General features: G+C 50.6%; 1 protein-coding gene across 1 annotated transcript in view; it reads left to right on the plus strand.

Moving 5' to 3' along the window:
• Nucleotides 1-12,818, plus strand: part of LOC101116543 (matrix-remodeling-associated protein 5) — a 29,140-nt gene extending 16,322 nt beyond the window's left edge. Inside the window, exons 6-7 of the mRNA XM_060407623.1 lie at nt 2,267-3,167; nt 9,454-12,818. Of these exons, the coding sequence (XP_060263606.1) occupies nt 2,267-3,167; nt 9,454-11,362 (2,810 nt within the window). The 3' untranslated portion in view covers nt 11,363-12,818. The remainder of the gene's footprint in view (nt 1-2,266; nt 3,168-9,453) is intronic.
• The last annotated feature ends 6,630 nt before the right edge of the window (nt 12,819-19,448 follow it).

A 19,448-nucleotide genomic window follows, 5' to 3' on the forward strand; every position in this document is an offset into this window, starting at 1 on the left:
GTGACGAACACTGTTCCTAGTTAGCTCCACTTTTCTTTTTTTTTTTTTTTTTTTGGAATATAATTGCTTTACATAATTCTGTGTTGGTTTCTGCTGTACAGCAATGTGAATCAGCTACAAGTATCCATGTATCCGCTCCCTCTTGAGCCTCCCTCCCAGCCCCCAGCCCTCCATCCAGGTCGTCAGAGAGCCCCGAGCTAAGCTCCCTGGGCTACACCCCAGCTTCCCTCTATCTGTCTGTCTCACACACGGTCGTGTGTATATCTCAGCACTGCTCTCCCGATTCGCCCCACCTTCTCCTTCAGCCGCTGTGTCCACCTGTCGCCGCTTCTCTCCATCTGCACCTCTGTTCCTGCCCTGCAAACAGGTTCATCAGGACCGCCTTTCCAGATTCCATATGTAGGCGTTCGTATCAGAATATCTGGTTTTCTCTTTCCGACCTCCTTCACTCTGTATGACAGACTCTAGGTTCCACTGCATCTCTGCAGCAGGCTCAGCTTTGTTCCTTTTCGTGGCTGAGTAATATTCCATTCTGCGGGTACCACACCTTTATGCACTCCTCTGTGGATGGACACTTAGCTTGCTTCTGGGTCACGGCTCTTGTCAACAGTGCTGCAGTGAACACCGGGGTGCCTGGGTAACGGCTTCCCTGGTGGCTCAGCTGGTAAACAATCCGCCTGCAAGGCAGGAGACCTCAGTTCAGTTCCTGGGTCGGGAAGATCCCCTGGAGGAGGGATAGGCTACCCACTCCAGCATTCTTGGGCTTCCCTGGTGGCTCAGCTGGTAAAGAATCCGCCTGCAGTGTGGACGACCTGGGTTCAATCCCTGGGGTTGGGAAGATCCCCTGGAGAGGGGAAAGGCTACCCACTTCCAGTCTTCTTGCCTGGAGAATTCTTTGGACTTCATAGTCCATGGGGTCGCAGAGAGTCGGACACCACCGAGTGACTTTCACTTTCTGACTTACTTCACTCTGTGTGACAGACTCTAGGTTCGTCCACCTCTCTACAAAGGACTCGATTTCATTCCTTTTCATGGCTGAGTAATATCCCATTGTGTGTGTGTGTGTGTGTGTGTGTGTGTGTGTGTGTGTGTGTGTGTACCACGTCTTGTTTATCCGTTCATCTGTCGATGGACACTCAGGTTGCCTGCATGTCATTACTGTAAACACTGCTGCGTGAAGGCTGTGGTACATGTGTTTTTTTGTTGTTGTTTGTTTTGAGTTATGGTTTTCTCTGGGTATATGCCCAGGAGCGAGATTGCTGTGTCATATGCTAATTCTGTGTTTCGTTTTTTAAGCAGTCTCCATGCTCCTGTCCATACTGCTTGTTATCAGCTTCCATTGCCACCAACAGTGCAAGAGGCGTCCCTTCTCTCCACACCCTCTCCAGGATTTATCATCCGTCAGTTCAGTTCAGTTCAGTCGCTCAGGCGTGTCTGACTCTTTGCAACCCCATGGACTGCAGCACATTTTAAGGGGGAAAGAAATAGATGGCATAGTAGTGCTAAGTCGTGTCCAACTCTCTGCGACACCAAACAGCAAAGGCAAAAAGACCCACCCCCAGTACCTCCACAATCGCGTGCATTCTGGAGGGGTGGGTCTTTTGCTCTTTGCTGTGTGCACCTAAACGGGAGAAGTCCATAAATTAAAGGGCTGCGCACGTGTCTTAGTGGTAAAGAACCCCCCTGCCAGTGCAGAAGACTCCAGTTCGATCCCTGGGTCGGGAAGATCCCCTGGTGAAGGGCCCGGCAACCCAACTCCTGTCTTCTTGCCTGGAGAATCCCACGGACAGAGGAGCCTGGCGGGCTGCAGTCCACGGGGTCACAGAGAGTTGGACACGACTGAAGTGACTTAGCACACACACAGAAATGAGATTAGAGCAAGTCCTGGGGATTGGGCCTTTTTGCTTTTTTTTTTTTTTTTTGCTGTTTGGACATAAAGAGAAGCATCAGATTAAAGGGTTTCCCTGACGGCTCAGTGGGAAAGAACATGCCTGCCAATGGAGGAGACTCAGGTTCAATCCGTACGTCTGGAAAATCCCCTGGAGAAAGGAAATAGCAACCCTCTCCAGTGTTCCTACCTGGAAGAATCCCAGGGACGGAGGAACCTGGCGGGCTACAGTCCAGTGGGGGCGTCGCAAAGGGTTGGACACGACTTAGCGCCTGGGCAGCTGCAACGCACAGATCCGTTAACTAACACTCTGTTCCATCCTTGTGGAAAGGGCTGGCTGTACATGGCATGTGACGGCAGCTATTGTTTGAATTCCAGGCGCTCTGATGACGCCCAACACCAGACTGCAGCGGTTCGAGGTCCTGAAGAACGGCACTTTCGTCATCCGGGGCGTCCAGGTGCAGGACCGCGGGCAGTACATGTGCACGGCCAAAAACCTGCATGGCGCCGACCGCAGGGTGGTCCTCCTGTCGGTCACGGTGCAGCAGCCCCAGATCCTGGCCTCCCACTACAAGGACGTCACCGTCTACCTGGGCGACACCATCGCCATGGAGTGTCTGGCCAAGGGGACGCCGGCGCCGCAGATCTCCTGGGTCTTCCCCGACGGGCGCGTGTGGCAGACCGTGTCTCCCGTGGAGGGCAGGGTCACGCTGCACGAGAACCGGACGCTGAGCATCAAGGAGGCGTCCTTCCAAGACAGGGGCGTCTACAAGTGCGTGGCGAGCAACGCGGCGGGCGCCGACAGCCTGGCCATCCGCCTGCACGTGGCGGCCCTGCCCCCGGTCATCCACCAGGAGAAGGCCGAGAACATTTCGCTCCCGCCCGGCCTTAGTATCCATATCCACTGCACCGCCCGCGCCGCGCCCCTGCCCAGCGTGCGCTGGGTGCTCCGCGACGGCACCCAGATCCGCCCCTCGCAGTTCGTCCACGGCAACCTCTTCGTCTTCCCCAACGGGACCCTCTACATCCGCAACCTGGCGCCGCAGGACAGCGGGCGCTACGAGTGCGTGGCCGCCAACCTGGTGGGCTCGGCGCGCCGGACCGTGCAGCTCTTGGTGCAGCGTGCGGCCGCCAACGCGCGCATCACCGGCACCTCCCCGCAGAGGACCGACGTGCGCTACGGCGGCACCCTCCGCCTGGATTGCAGCGCCTCCGGGGACCCCTGGCCGCGCATCGTCTGGAGGCTGCCATCCAAGCGGATGATCGACGCACTTTTCAGGTACGTACGTACGGGGGCGCTCCGGGCTCGCCATCATTCCCCGGGCACCTCCGCGCGCTCCCGGGAACAGCTACGCGCAGCTTTCCTTGCAGTTTTCTTCTTGGGACGCCTCCCTCCATCTCCAGTTGGAATTTGGTTGTTCAGTCGGTCAGTCGTGTCCGACTGTTTGCGACCCCATGGACCGCAGCACGCCAGGCCTCCCTGTCCATCACCAACTCCCGGAATTTACTCAAACTCAAGTCCATTGAGTCGGTTATGCCGTCCAGCCATCTCATCTTCTGCCGTCCCCTTGTCCTCCCACCCTCAGTCTTTCCCAGCATCAGGGTCTCTTTCAATGATTGGGATCTGGGGAGACACCTTTTTGTGGGGTCGGACAGAAAAACGAACAACTCCTTGTCTGGAATGAATGGGCTTCGCTGGTAGCTCAGTTGGTGAAAAATCTGCCTGCAATGCAGGAGAGACCCGGATTCGATTCCTGGGTGAGGAAGATCCGCTGGAGAAGGGACAGGCTACCCACTCCAGTATCCTTGAGCTTCCCTGGTGGCTCAGCTGGTAAAGAATCCGTCTGCAATGCAGGGGACCTGGGCTCAATGCCTAGGTCGGGAAGATTCCCCCTAGAAGGGCGTGACAACCCAGTTCAGTCTTCTTGCCTGGAGAATCCCACAGACAGAAGAGCCTGGCGAGTTTCAGTCCATGGGGTTCCAGAGTTGGGCACAACTGATCGACTAAATAGCAACCACCCAAGAACAGATAAAAAACAGTTTGCCTTCTTTTTTCTATAATCGAATTTCAACAAAACATAGAAGCGCTAGATGTTATGTTAAAATGTATCAACAGAAGGAAAGGAGGGGAAGAAAGATTGAAAGGCATCGTGTCAGCACAAAGGTCACGCCTTTGAAATCCTTAAAGTTCATTTTGGCTACAGGGAAACGCACCGTGCCTTGTTGCCCTGTCTTCGAGCCCCAGATGTACGAATCTGGAGAGATGAGTCTGAACCCAAGGGGGATTTTGTGCCCCCGGGGAACTCTGGGCAATTTGGGGAGCCATTTTTGGTTGATGTGACTTCAGCAGCGGGGAAGCGGGGCTCCCGGCACAGGGTGGGTGGAGACCAGGGGCGTTCCTCCACACCCCATAGTGCCCAGGATGCCCCACATCAGAGAGCTGTCCAGTCCAGGTGTCAGGTGGGCTGAGGCTGAGAAACCCTCAGCTGGCACGAGAGACTGTCTAATTATCCATCCGTACATCTCTCTGTCCAACCATCCATCCATCCATCCATCCATCTATACATCCACACATCCATCCGTCTATCCACACATCCATCCATCTATCCATACATACATACAATCATACATACATACATACATATGCCTGTCTACCCATCCATCCGTCCAACCATCCATCCATCCATCTATCCATATATCCATCCATCTCTCTATCCATCCATAATGCACACATATATACATCCATCTATCCATACATACATACATCTGTCCATCTATCCATACATACATACAACCATACATACATCTATCTATCTATCTGTCCATCCATCCATCCATCTATCCATCCATCCGTCCATCCATCCATATGCCTGTCTACCCATCCATCCATCCAACCATCCATCCATCCATCTATCCATACATACATACAAACATACATACATCTATCTATCTATCTGTCCATCCATCCATCCATCTATCCATCCATCCGTCCATCCATCCATATGTCTGTCTACCCATCCATCCATCCATCCATCCATCCATCCATCCCTCTATACATCCATCCATCTATCCATCCATCCATCCATCTATCCATACATACATACAAACATACATACATCTATCTATCTATCTGTCCATCCATCCATCCATCTATCCATCCATCCGTCCATCCATCCATATGTCTGTCTACCCATCCATCCATCCATCCATCCATCCATCCATCCCTCTATACATCCATCCATCTATCCATCCATCCATCCATCTATCCATACATACATACAAACATACATACATCTATCTATCTATCTGTCCATCCATCCATCCATCTATCCATCCATCCGTCCATCCATCCATATGTCTGTCTACCCATCCATCCATCCATCCATCCATCCATCCATCCATCCATACATCCATCCATCTATCCATCCATACATGCATACATATATACATCCATCCATACATACATCTGTCCATCCATCCATCTATCCATACATATATACAAACATACATCTATCTATATATATGGATACATATATCTATCCATCTATCCATACATATATCCATCTATCCATACATATATCCATCCATCCATACATAATCTATCCATCCATCCATCCATATGTGTGTCTACCCATCCATCCATCCATCCAACCACCCAACCAGCCATCCATCCATCCATCCATCCATGCATCATCCATCCATCCATCCATGCATCATCCATCCATCCATCCATGCATGCACCTATCTGTCCATCAATGCATACACGCATACATCTATGCATCCACCCATCCACCCATCCATCCATCTTTCCATACATCCATCCATCTATCCATACATGCATATATATATATACATCCATCTATCCGTCCATACATACATCTGTCCATCCATCCATCTGTCCATCCATCCATACATCTGTCCATCCATCCATCTATCCATCCATCCGTACATACACACATACATGCATCTACCCATCCACCCATCTGTCTATCCATCCATCATCCACCCACCCACCCATCCACCCATCCATCACTAGCGGTGGTTCTCAACCAGGGATACTGTGGCCCTGAAGGGACATCTGACAATATCCGGAGACATTTCTGGTTGTCACAACTTGCCGGGGGTGCTCCTGGACCTGCTGAGTAGAGACCAGGGATGTTCTTCCACGCCCCACAGTGCAGAGGATGCCCCACATCAGAGAGTGGGGAGAAAACCAGGCTAAGAAACCCTGACCTAGCTTAAGTGGCTGTCTAATTATCTATCTATCCATCCCTCCATCCATGCATACATCTATCTATCTGTCCATCAATGCATACATACATCCATCTATGCATCCACCCATCCATGCAGCTATCTATCCATACAGACATGCATACATCCATCCACCCATCTATCCATCCATCCATCTATCCATCCCTCCATTTATCCATCTATCCATCCCTCCATCTATCCATCCATCCATCATCCATCCCACCATCTATCCATCCATCCATCATCCATCCCTCCATCTATCCATCCATCATCCATCCCTCCATCTATCCATCCATCCATCCATCCATCCATCCATCATCCATCCATCCATCCATGCATACATCTATCTGTCCATCAATGCATACACGCATACATCTATCCCTCCATCCTTCCATCCATCTATTCATCCATCCATCCATCCATCTATCCCTCCATCCATCCATCCATCCATCCATCCATCCTTCCACCCATCCATCCATCCATCCATGCTGCTGTTTAATTAGTGTAGATCAGGAGAGCTGCCCCAAACCCCGCCGTGCGCAGGACACCTGCCGTGGGCAGGCACCCGGCCCCGATATCAGTAGTGCCGAAGCTGCAAAGTCCTGGGCTAGCTCCTCCCAAAGCCACCGTCTCTTTGTTCAGTGTTTCAAGCTGCAGAGGAGAGAGACAGTGGTTGGCAGCAGGGAGGCAAAGCCACGCCCATGACACCGTGTTGAAACCCCCCCCTTCCCCGGCTCTTCAGCCTGCAGAGCCGGGCAGCTCGGTGTGGGTTCCTCCCCGGGGACAGGACCAAAAAAAAGCAGCATGCAGGGTTCTGTGCAGCCATCCAGTCTCCTTCCAGTGCAGGAAAATGTTGCCATCGCGTTCTCCCAGCCTGTATATTTTAACTTCAGGCAGCTGGGTGGTACCTCGCGAACTTTTGCAGTCAATCCGGAATACCACGTACCCAGTTTTCTGCAGAACATCTTCCAGCTGGGCCGGTGTCCTGCCACGCGGAGGCCTGTTTTCCATTGACATTGGCAAGGCTGAGGCAAGTGTGGAACGGACGCTGAGATGAAGGATGGTCATTCCAACGTCGACGGGGGCCGTTCTGGAGCTTCTCGCTGTAAATCATAAACGGCGGTCTCTGTAGCTTCATTATTCCCAGCTTCTGGCTAATTACATTCTCAGAAGAAAAAAAAAAGTGTCATTAAACAGCCCATGGGAGTTTTAGAAAGGAGCAGGCTCTCTGCCCTGCCTACACACTGGGATTGTTTAAAAAAAAAAAAAAAAGAGAGATATTGGACTTTGGCGTCTTGAAGCCAAGTCTCCTGTGCGGTGGAGCCAGGCGCCTTTTTCAGGCTTGCCCTGTTAATTCTGATTGTGACCAAGGCTAGGATTTGCTGCCATAGGCATTTCTAAATGTTTTTCAGCCATGTGCTACTGTATACATTTCTGGAGTCTGACTCCAAGACACATTAAAACATCTCTGTCTTCACTGCTCTCCAGTGACCGACGAATTCACGGAGACTTGACTCTCTTTCTCATGGCCAGAAAAAAACAGTTGTTTCGGTCCTTGTCAATAGGTGCTTCTAGCTCAGTTGGTAAAGAATCTCTCTGCAGTGCAGGAAGAGCTGGGTTTGATCCCTGGGTTGGGAAGATCCCCTGGAGAAGGGGCGTGGCAACCCACTCCAGTATACTTGCCGTGGGAAATCCCATGGAGAGAAGAGCCCGGCGGGCTGCAGTCCCTGGTGTCTCTAAGGAGTCAGCCGTGACTTAACAACAGCACCAATGAGGTTATCAGGTTGAATTCCATCATAGGCATTTTTTTTTTTAAATGAACCATTCCATACATGCTATGAGAATGAGGCAGTGTACAGGAAATATTTAAGGATGAATGTACAAGTTCCCCCTACAGAAGCCAGAATGGTCATTTATAAGTAATTCGGATGCTGGACACTTTTAAAGTAGCAACTTCCCAAATGTCTTAACCCGTTATTCGTAGCATTAGCTTTGCACTGCTGGCGGAGATGCCAATATATGTTTATAAAAATGTCCTGTACCTAGGGTAACTATTTCCGTCTTTCTTTCCATGTTGCCCCTTTATGCTGAAAAAAATTTTTTTCTTGCATAATAACTCAGCAGCGTGTGAATGTAGGCCTACTGCGTGGAGAAATGGCATGTCAATATAGGGGAGTGAGAGCTGGTGAGGGTCTGTAAGCTTTATGGAGAAGGAAATGGCAACCCACTCCAGTAGTCTTGCCCGGAAGATCCCATGGACAGAGGAGCCTGGCGGGCTACAGTCTTTGGGGGTTGCAAATAGTCAGACATGACTGAACCGCTGAGCACACTTCACACTGACACATTGTAGAGAAGAAACCACAGACCAACAGCATCAAGTGCTGAAGCATCCTACCTTAGCGTCGAAACTCTTCAGATCACCACACCTCCGTGATCCATGGTGTTGCGGCCTTGCTTCCCCGTTTGCCTCACAGTTCAGTCCAGCAGCATAAGAATTGTCAACGGTAGAAATCGTCCGTAAAGTGCTTTCTTTAGGAAAAATTTCACCTCTTCCTAAGGTTAATGCATATTCGTTCTGTCTGTGATTGTAGCATTTGATCTGATTTTATCATTACCCTAAGCACCACACTGGCCAGCATGCAAATATTTGATCCACACACACACACTAATAGGGTTGATGTCGTAGGCTGCATTTCACATCTTTGAATCCGTGGCTGGGCCAGCCAGAGGGCAGGCTCCACCGGGAAGTTCTTATTCATGGTAAATAAATTGCTTCTGTGTTTGGGTCGTGTCCCCTCTCGGCTGCAAAAACCATCTGACGTTTTGAGTGGCAGCCTTGTGTACTGATGGAGTTTCCCTGGTGACTCAGCAGTAGAGAATCCGCCTTCCAGTGAAGGAGATGCGAGTTGGATCCCTGGGTGGGGAAGATCCCTGGAGAAAGGGCATGGCAACCCGCTCCAGTATTCTTGCCTGGAGAACCCCACAGAGTAGGCGACTCAGAGGTAAAGAACCCGCCTGCAATGCAGGAGAGGCAGGTTCGATTCCTGGGTGGGGAAGATCCCCTGGAGAAGGGGCATGGCAGCCCCCTGCAGTCTTCTTGCCTGGAGAATCCCATGGACAGAAGAGGCTGGCAGGTGACAGTCCACAGGGTCGCAAATAGTTGGACATGACTCAGTGACTATAAACAACCAGCCTGAGCATCGGTAATTCTCAGAACCCCAAGTTTTTGTCAGGCTTTGATGCTCTCAAGCCAGGCGAGAGGGAGCATTTGGGAGACTGACTTTCTTCCTCCTTTTCTTCTCCCTCCCAATCAGCTTCGACACCAGGATCAAGGCGTTCACCAACGGGACACTGGTGGTGAAATCGGTCACCGACAAAGACGCGGGGGATTACCTGTGCGTCGCCCGGAACAAGGTGGGCGACGACTTCGTGGCGCTCAAGGTGAACGTGGTCATGAAAGCCGCCAAGATCCAGCGCAAGGAAGCCAACGACCACCAGGTCCTGTACGGGGGCGACCTCAAGGTGGACTGCCTGGCCACGGGGCTCCCCAACCCCGAGATCTCCTGGAGCCTCCCGGACGGGAGCCTGGTCAACTCCTTCATGCAGGCGGACGACAGCGGCGGGCGGGCCAAGCGTTACGTGGTCTTCCACAACGGGACGCTCTACTTCAACGAGGTGGGCCCGCGGGAGGAAGGCGACTACACGTGCTTTGCCGAAAACCAGGTCGGCAAGGACGAGATGCGCGTGCGCGTCAAGGTGGTGAGCGAGCCGGCCGCCATCCGCAACAAGACGTACTCGGTCATCCACGTGCCCTACGGGGACGTGGTCTCCGTGGCCTGCGAGGCTCGAGGGGAGCCCGCGCCCAGGGTAACCTGGCTGTCTCCCGCCCACCGGCTCATCCCCGCCTCGTCCGACAAATACCAGGTCTACGAGGACGGCACGCTCCTCATCCAAAAGGCCCAGCGCTCCGACAGCGGCAACTACACGTGCCTGGTCAGGAACAGCGCCGGGGAGGACCGGAAGACCGTCTGGATCCATGTCCACGTGCAGCCACCCACCATCAACGGCTACCCCGAGGCCATCACCACGGTGCGGGAGGTGGCCCCCGGCGGGAGCCGCAAGCTCATCGACTGCAGGGCGGAAGGCGTGCCCGCGCCGCGCGTGCTCTGGGCCTTCCCCGAGGGCGTGGTCCTCCCCGCCCCCTACTACGGAAACCGCATCACCATCCATCGCAACGGAACCCTGGACATCAAGAGCGTGCGGATGAGCGACTCGGTGCAGCTGGCGTGCATCGGGCGCAACGAGGGCGGGGAGGCCCGCCTGGTGGTCCAGCTCACCGTCCTGGAGCCGCTGGAGAAGCCCGTCTTCCACGACCCGGTCAGCGAGAAGATCACAGCCATGGCCGGCCACACCATCAGCCTCAACTGCTCGGCCACGGGCACCCCGACGCCCGCGCTGCTGTGGGCCCTGCCCAACGGGACGGAGCTGCGGAGCGGCCAGCGGCTACACAGGTTCTTCCACAAGGGGGACGGCCGGCTGCACGTCAGCGGCCTCTCGTCCGAGGACGCCGGCGCCTACCGCTGCGTGGCCAGCAACGCGGCGGGCCACACGGAGAGGCTGGTGTCCCTGAAGGTGGGGCTGAAGCCCGAGACGAGCAAGCGCTACCACAACCTGGTCAGCATCGTCAATGGGGAGACCCTGCGGCTGCCCTGCGTGCCCCCGGGCGCCCGGGGGGCGCGCCCCTCCTGGACGCTGCCCAGCGGCATGGTGCTGGATGGCCCGCAGGTGCGGGGACGCTTCGCCCTCTGGGAGAACGGCACCCTCACCGTGCAGGATGCCTCGGTCTTCGACCGGGGCACCTACGTGTGCCACGCGGACGGTGAACACGGCCCTTCCGTCGTGAGCGTGCCGGTGATCGTCATCGCCTATCCTCCGCGGATCACCAGCGAGCCCACGCCGGTCATCTACGCCCGCCCCGGCAGCGCCGTGAAGATGAACTGCATGGCCATGGGTATCCCCAAAGCCGAGATAAGCTGGGAGCTGCCGGACAAGTCTCATCTCACCGCGGGGACGCAGCCGCGTCTCTATGGCAACAGATTCTTGCACCCGCAGGGGTCCCTAACCGTCCAGCAGGCCACCCAGAGAGACGCTGGATTCTACAAATGCACTGCGAAAAACCTCCTGGGCAGCGACTCCAAGACCACCTACGTCCACATCTACTGAACCGCCACGCTGGGCGGCGAGGCCTCCACCTACCTCGCCTGAAAGCGAAAGTGTTCGTCCTTAAGTCGTGCGGGACTCTCTGCAACCCACGCCCCCTGGACTGTAGCCTGCCAGGCCCCTCTGTGCATGGGATTCTCCAGGCGAGAATACTGGAGTGGGTTGTGATCGCTTAGGAAGTTAAAATGAAGCCTGCTTTGGGGGGGAGGGTCACAGCTGGGGCCAGAAGGTCAGAGCTCGAAAAGGGTTTGTCTCCTGCTACAGTGGCGTGACAGGAAAGACTGAAGGCTAAAGAAGAAGAGGGTGACGGAGGATGAGATGGGTGGATGGCATCACAGACTCAATGGACATGAGTTTGAGCAAACTCCGGGGAGATGGTGAAGGACAGGGGAGGCCTGGCGAGCTGCAGTCCACGGGGTTGCAGAGACTCTGACACAACCGAGCAACCCAACAACAAACCACAGCGGCGGCCCCTCTCCAGGTCGGTGGGTTTCAGGCTCGTGTTGACCTTGACCCATGCTTGATGATGAGGGGAAACAACCGCAAACGCTGTAAGGAGGTGTCTGCCGCTGCCGGGGGACTTTGTGACATGTTTACAGAATGCCAAGTGCTCTGGTCTTGCTTTTCACGGGACTTGGGTGCGGATCGCAACTTCTGAGTTGCTGGTACCACCCTGCCACTTGAACGAGCGTCTGTAGGATCCCTAAGGAGCACTCACTGCAAACAAATCATAGAGATTCACCGTGCCTTGCTACCCGCCTGCAAAATGCGTTCCCTAGTTAACCTGCTGCAGTTTCAACACAATAGAACCTTCTAGAACGAGTATCCATCTTTCTGTTATTTCAACGTTCCGCTTTGCCCAACAAGGGCTGAGAACCACAATGATTGAATTTCCCCCCCCCACGTACCAGTGTCGTACAATACATCTCGTTTTATAAGAATGCTTTCTTCCTGGAACTCACTTTTTATATAGTGTTTTATATATATATATATATTTTTTCTTTCTAATCAGACGATGAGAGTAGAAAGCAAAACATGTACTTTCTGTCTCATTTAAAAATAATAAATTATTGGTCTTTACAAGACTTGGATACATTAGAGCAGGCATGGAAATTCAAAGCAAGTTTCCTCCTCAACTTCCTTCAAATTCTTGAACCACGAAGACATTACTGTTCCCAGGGAGTCCTGTGGTGGGGGGAGGGGAGTGACATATTGAATTTCCTTGCTTGTAATAAAGTTTATCCCATGAAAGCTGCAGGGAGATGAGAGGAGACAGAGCAGAAAGCAAAGTTGTGCCCCCGGAGAATAAAGCCCCTGCCTTCTGGACAGGCCCGGAAATCGCTTTCTTCCTGTCCATTTGTGTCCACTGAAAGTTCATCTGTTATTTCCATGACTGCTTTCCTGTATTTTTAAGACCCATATAATGTACATTGGATAATAAAATAATATTTCCCAAAGAGCCAAGCAGTCATGACAGTGATATTTTTCAAGGGCAAAAGCACATGAATTACATCTGAGTTTTAAATCAGATGGGTTGCTTTCACTTCCCTGGTGATCCAGGGGTTAAGACTGTGAAGATCCCACATGCCTCGGGGCCAAAAAACCCAAACCTAAAATGGAAGTAGAATTGTAAGAAATTCCATAAACACTTTAAAAATGGTGGGCCACGTCAAAACAAAACAAAAAAATCTTAATAAATCAGATTGGTTAAAAATTGCTTTTATCCACCGCACTGGAATTACTCCATTCTCTGAAACTCTTTTTATTACAAAGAAACTTGAGTCCAAGGGGAGTGGTTCTGGCGACCCCTTTGACTGGAAGAAAGGGTGGAAACAGTTCCGATCTGAACCAAGATAATTTAAGGCTGAAATAATGGTGTCAGTTAATTTTCTTTAGGAAAGAGACATCCTGGGTGCATGCCCCGTGCACAATTTTTGGCTTTCTGCGCCGAGAAGCGGGTAAAAAGCAAGATAAGTGTTTGGGAAGAAGGTGAGTTTTCACCATGCCACCAGTCTGGAAAGAAATAGCAGTCACTGAAGCAAAAGAGAGCTTGGCTTCCCACCATTCTGGGAAGCGTGGATGCTGTCTCAGGCATGAATCCATTTATGGGCTTAAGGATAAGTCCACAGCCCTTAGGATGTGCCAGGTACCAGGATGGGGTACTGGGGGGTACCCAGATATGTTGGAAACATGTCCTGCTTGAGGCGTTCATGCTCCGGAGACAAAAGGCTTTTATCTCGGACAGGGTTTGTCAACATTCGCAGCATGGACTTTGGGGGCTGGGTCATCTTCTGGAGTGGGGGCTGGGTCATCTTCTGGAGTGGGGGCTGGGTCATCTTCTGGAGTGGGGGCTGTGGTGGGCATCATGGGGTGTTTAGCAGCATCTGTAGGCTGTACTCATGGAGCGCCAGTAGCGTCTTGCACTCCAGGTGTGTGTCAGTGAAGTAATGGCTCTAAATGTTTTCAATGGCCCCCCTCTCGCCCTTAGTTGAGAACCACCATGAGCGATCTTAAGTAGATTCAATTTGCTAGATAATACATAGGTAGCTAGCTAGATGATTCATACATGATGGATGGGTGGATGGTTGGTTGATAGATATATGTGAATATCAGTTCAGTTGAGATACAATTTGATAGATAATACATAGCTAGCTAGATGATACATACATGGATGGATGGATGGATAGATCGTTGATAGATATATGCAAATATCAGTTCAGTCGCTCAGTGATATCCGCCTCTTTGCGACCCCATGGACTGCAGCACACCAGGCCTCCCTGTCCATTACCAACTCCCGGAGTCTGCTCAAACCCATGTCCATCAAGTCAGTATATAGTATAAGTATATCACAGATGACAGAAAATAGCTCAATGATGAAAGTTTGTTGCTGAACCATGAAAGACGCCGGGTTTCTTGGCCTGTGGAGGAGAAGAATTCAATCCGGGGCAGAGATGAGGCTTGATCGCTCACAGCTTTTGTGTAATAAGTTTCATTAAAGTATAAAGGAGATAGAGAAAGACATAGACATCAGAAGAGGGCAGAAAGAGTACCCTCTCTAGTGTTAGCAATCCAGTTTTAGACTTCTTAATTGGCTATTACAGTGAATCTAAGGTCCGTCTAGTCAAGGCTATTTTCCAGTGGTCATGTATGGATGTGAGAGTTGGACTGTGAAGAAGGCTGAGCGCTGAAGAATTGATGCTTTTGAACTGTGGTGTTGGAGAAGACTCTTGAGAGTCCCTTGGACTGCAAGGAGATCCAACCAGTCCATCCTAAAGGATATCAGCCCTGGGATTTCTTTGGAAGGAATGATGCTAAAGCTGAAACTCCAGTACTTTGGCCACCTCATTCGAAGAGTTGACTCACTGGAAAAAACTCTGATGCTGGGAGGGATTGGGGGCAGGAGGAGAAGGGGATGACAGAGGATGAGATGGCTGGATGGCATCACTGACTCAATGGGCATTAGTCTGAGTGAACTCCGGGAGTTGGTGATGGCCAGGGAGGACTGGTGGGCTGCAATTCATGGGGTCGCAAAGAGTCGGACACGACTGAGCGACTGAACTGAACTGAACTGTGAATCAAAAGAAAGTCTAGTGTTAGCAATCCAGTTTTACACTTTTTAATTAGCTGTTACAGTGAATCAAAAGAATGTCTGGACGTTGCAAAGACCTTACTAGACCCACTCCCATAATTTACATTTTAAGATAACAGAATTAGCCAGAAGGTTTTTTTCCAGAAACTCTCCTCAAGTAGGATACAGTATTGTGATATAATGCTAAGGAATGTAGAAGAAAAAAAAAGTCTGTCCTTTCCTCCTCCTTGAGAATTCCAGACCCCTCTCTCCTTGGGGACCCCGAGACTTCTTATCAACCTGCCTAGGAGCTGACCCTCTCAGCGATATGATAGGTGAGATAAACAGGTATGTGGATAGACGAATGGATAGATGATTGATAGGTACATGTATAGATAGGTATGTATAGATAGATACGATTGATAGGTAGACAGTATGTAGATACCTAGATGGATGATACATAGAGACATAGATGATATACAAGATAGAGAGGTGTGTGGATGGATGGATGGATAGGTGGACAAATCATTGCTAGATACATAAAGGCGTGCCTGCGCGCTAAGTCACTTCATTCATGTCTGACTCTTTGTGACCCTACGGTCTGTAGCCTCCCAGGCTCCTCTGTCCATGGGAATTCTCCAGGCAATAATACTGGAGTGGGTTGCCATGCCCTCCTCCAGGGGATCTTCCCCCACCCACGGATCAAACTCACAGTTCCTGTGGCTCCTTCATTGCAGACGGGTTCTTTACCAGCTGAGCCACCGGGGAAGCTCGGATGCATACGTATATAGCAGGTAATAGCTAGCTAGCTAGATGATGATAAAAGAGATGACAGAAAATAGGTAGATAGGACAGATAAGAGCTAAATGATAGAGGAGATAAATAGGTATGTGGATAGATGAATGTACAGAAACTGAAGTGAAGTTGCTCAGTCGTGTCCATGGACTGTGTGCCTCCATGGACTGTAGACTACCAGGCTTCTCTGTCCATGGAATTTTCCAGGCAAGAATACTGGAGTGGGTTGCCATTTCCTTCTCCAGAATGTATAGAAAGGGCATACATGAATATATAGTGGACAATACATATGATTCATAGACAATGTCTGATACACAGATATAGAGCGATGTGTGGATGGATGCATGGATGAATTATGGAAGTAGCTATGTAGACAGATGATTGATACATACCTATACAGTAGATAGATAGATACCAGCTAGCTAACTAGCTACATATGGGTATCTATGATCAAGGATGGATAATTCCTTGTTTTAAGCCACCCAGTTTGGTGTAATTCGTTATAGCATTCCTGAAAAACTCAGCTCTTAAAAATCTTCTAGTAAAGACAGTTGCAGTGAGACGTACTTAAATACTTCAAAACTGGATCCGCAGATAAAGAATTCGCCTGCAGTGCAGGAGATAGAGGAGATGTGAGTTCGATCCCTGGGTCAGGATCGATCCCCTGGAGAAGGGCATGGCATCCCACTCCAGTATTCTCGCCCGGAGAATCCCAGAGACGGAGGAGCCTGGTAGGGGCTACAGTCCACCGGGTCGCAAAGAGTCAGACATGACTGAATTGACTCACACACGTGCACACAAATGCAAGTACGCATTGCTATTTCCAGAATTCTTGCTGTTATTCCCCTCCGGTTTAAAATGGCTATGGTTTGCAAAGCATTTTCAGGCACTGTATACCACTGAGACTTCCACAGTGTCCTTGGAAAGGCTGACGCTCCACGATCCCCAAGCAGGGGGCCCCAGGTTCAATCCGTGGTCGGGGAACTAGGTTCTGCATGCTGCCACTAAGTGTGGGTACTGCAAGTCACGATCCCGTGTGCCGCAGCTAAGACCCCCGTGCAGCCAGATGCACAAACATTTTTAAAAGAACACAACGGATATACTGTATTTTTATTTTTACAATCATAAAAAGATAGGGAGCAGAGATGCACTGTTAGTGAGAAACCTCATTCAACTTTCCATTATTTAAAAAACAAACGCACACACACGGCTTTTGGAAGAAAAAAGTATTCTCCATTTGGAGAAGGAAATGGCAACCCACTCGTGTTCTTGCCTGGAGCATCCCATGGACAGAGGAGCCTGGAGGGCTACGGTCCATGAGGTCGCAAAGAGTCAGACATGCCTGAGCGACTGACACATTTTTTCCATTAAGATCTGGCAACGTGATTTCAAAAATAATGGTAAAACAAATCCAAGAGACTTCCTGTGTACCGTAAAGGTTCCTGCAGTCTCTCTCTCTCTTTTTTATTGCTTTATGGTATATAAGCATCTGTGAAATAAGTGACGATAATTCAGTGATACTTTTTCTGAGTCTGGATGAAGGCTGGGAGTTTATGGACTTCCTCAAGATCTCTCTCTCAATGATTATAAAAATAGATTCTGTGTAAAAGCATTTTTTTTTTCTGTTTTTCTTCCTGGACAATGGCAGTAGCCAGAGGTCTATTTTAAATGACTACTTGAAAGAGGAGCTTAAAAGTACAATTTTCAGGGGACAGGATTACTATCCACCGCTGTTTCATTTTCTTTTTGTTGATTCTGGAAAGTGAGACTCTTTGTCAAAGCCGGGATTTAAAACTAATAATTAAAAAATAATAATAATAACCACCGAGATTTTTTCCTACAGAAAATACCACACTGAGTCCATTTCAAAATGGGGGGAAAAGTGATCTTTCTTGATATCTTTTCAGCAGAAACCAGGAAAGTGCTCACAAGGCCACCCACCATGAGGCCAGGTTGCTGGAGAGACTAAAAGAATTTAGCCAGAAAAGAGAAATCCCACAGACAGAGGAGCCTGGTGAGCTACAGTCCATGGGGTCGCAAAGACTCGGAAAGGACTTAGCAACTAACCAACAGTAACAACGAAACACAGATCCAATCGGGGGTGAGGGGCGTTTTGGGAGGAGAATACCAAGCTTCTAATGTTTTCAGGCAGCAAGCTCGTACTCTCCTGAGTGTTTTTAAATCCTTATTCTGTAGTAAACGTTGTATCAGTTCAGTTCAGTCGCTCAGTCCTTTGTGTCCAACTCTTTGCAACCCCATGAATTGCAGCACGCCAGGCCTCCCTGTCCATCGCCAACTCCCGGAGGTCACTCAGACTCACGTATAAATAACTATAAACAACAAATATAGGAAGAAATGGAAAGCATAAAACGCAAAAATCCCCAATCATACTGTGTTCTGTGTTAGTCGCTCAGTCATGTCAGACTCTGCAACCCCATGGGCTGTAGCCCGCCAGGCTCCTCTGTCCGTGGGATTCTCCAGGCAAGGATACTGGAGTGGGTTGCCATGCCCTCCTCCAGGGGACCTTCCCGACCCAGGGAATGAACCCGGGTCTCCTGCATTGCAGACAGATTCTTCACCGTGTGAGCTACCAGGGACCAAGAAAAAAAAAATACTCTGAACAGCCTCAGATTTTGGTAAGTGTATGCAAAAATTAGACGCACACACTGGAAAAGACCCTGATGCTGGGAAAGATTGAAGGCACAAGAAGAGAGTGACAGAGGGTGAGATGGCTGGATGGCATCACCGACTCAGTGGACACGAGTTTGCGTGAACTCCGGGAGTTGGTGATGGACAGGGAGGCTGGGGATCGGGTGGCAGTAGGGGTAAAGAACCCGCCTGCCAATGCAAGAGATATAAGAGACCTGGGTTCGATCCCTAGAGCAGGAAGATTCCCCTGGAGAAGGGAATGGCAACCCACTCCAATATTCTTGCCTGGAGAATCCCATGGACAAAGGAGCCTGGCGGGCTGCAGTCCATGGGGTCGCAGAGAGTCGGACATGCCTGAAGCGATTCAGCATGCACGCGTAGTGATCGGCACATTGATGTCCCACATTAACAATATGAATGCTTTTCCCCATGTCGTCAGTCAGACTAAGACCCCATTCAATGCACATGCCGTGAAGAGTTGAATCCTCTCTTGGTGGCCGTTCATGGTGTGTTCCATGTTTGGCCATCTCTGCAAAGGCTCTCCCATAAATCTCTGAGTCCCGAGATAGATCACTGCAACCCTGAAGGGTGTGAACATTTGTAAGGTTCTTGCCAAGCATTCTGGAAGTGCCTTACAAAACCCTACAAGGCTTTCCAATTTCTGTTGCCACTGTACTGGCATAGAAAGATACTATGTTTCTGCACATTCTGCCAAAGAACTGCTCCCATTTCAGTTCAGTTCAGTCGCTCAGTCGTGTCCGACTCTTTGCGACCCCATGAATCGCAGCACGCCAGGCCTCCCTGTCCATCACCAACTCCCGGAATTCACTCAGACTCACGCCCATCGAGTCAGGGATGCCATCCAGCCATCTCATCCTCGGCCGTCCCCTTCTCCTCCTGCCCCCAACCCCTCCAAGCATCAGAGTCTTTTCCAATGAGTCAACTCTTCGCATGAGGTGGCCAAAGTACTGGAGTTTCAGCTTTACCATCATTCCTTCCAAAGAAATCCCAGGACTGATTTCCTTTAGGATGGACTGGTTGGATCTCCTTGCAGTCCAAGGGACTCTCAAGAGTCTT

This window comes from Ovis aries, chromosome X, assembly GCF_016772045.2.
Source record: "Ovis aries strain OAR_USU_Benz2616 breed Rambouillet chromosome X, ARS-UI_Ramb_v3.0, whole genome shotgun sequence".
Lineage (NCBI taxonomy): Eukaryota > Metazoa > Chordata > Mammalia > Artiodactyla > Bovidae > Ovis > Ovis aries.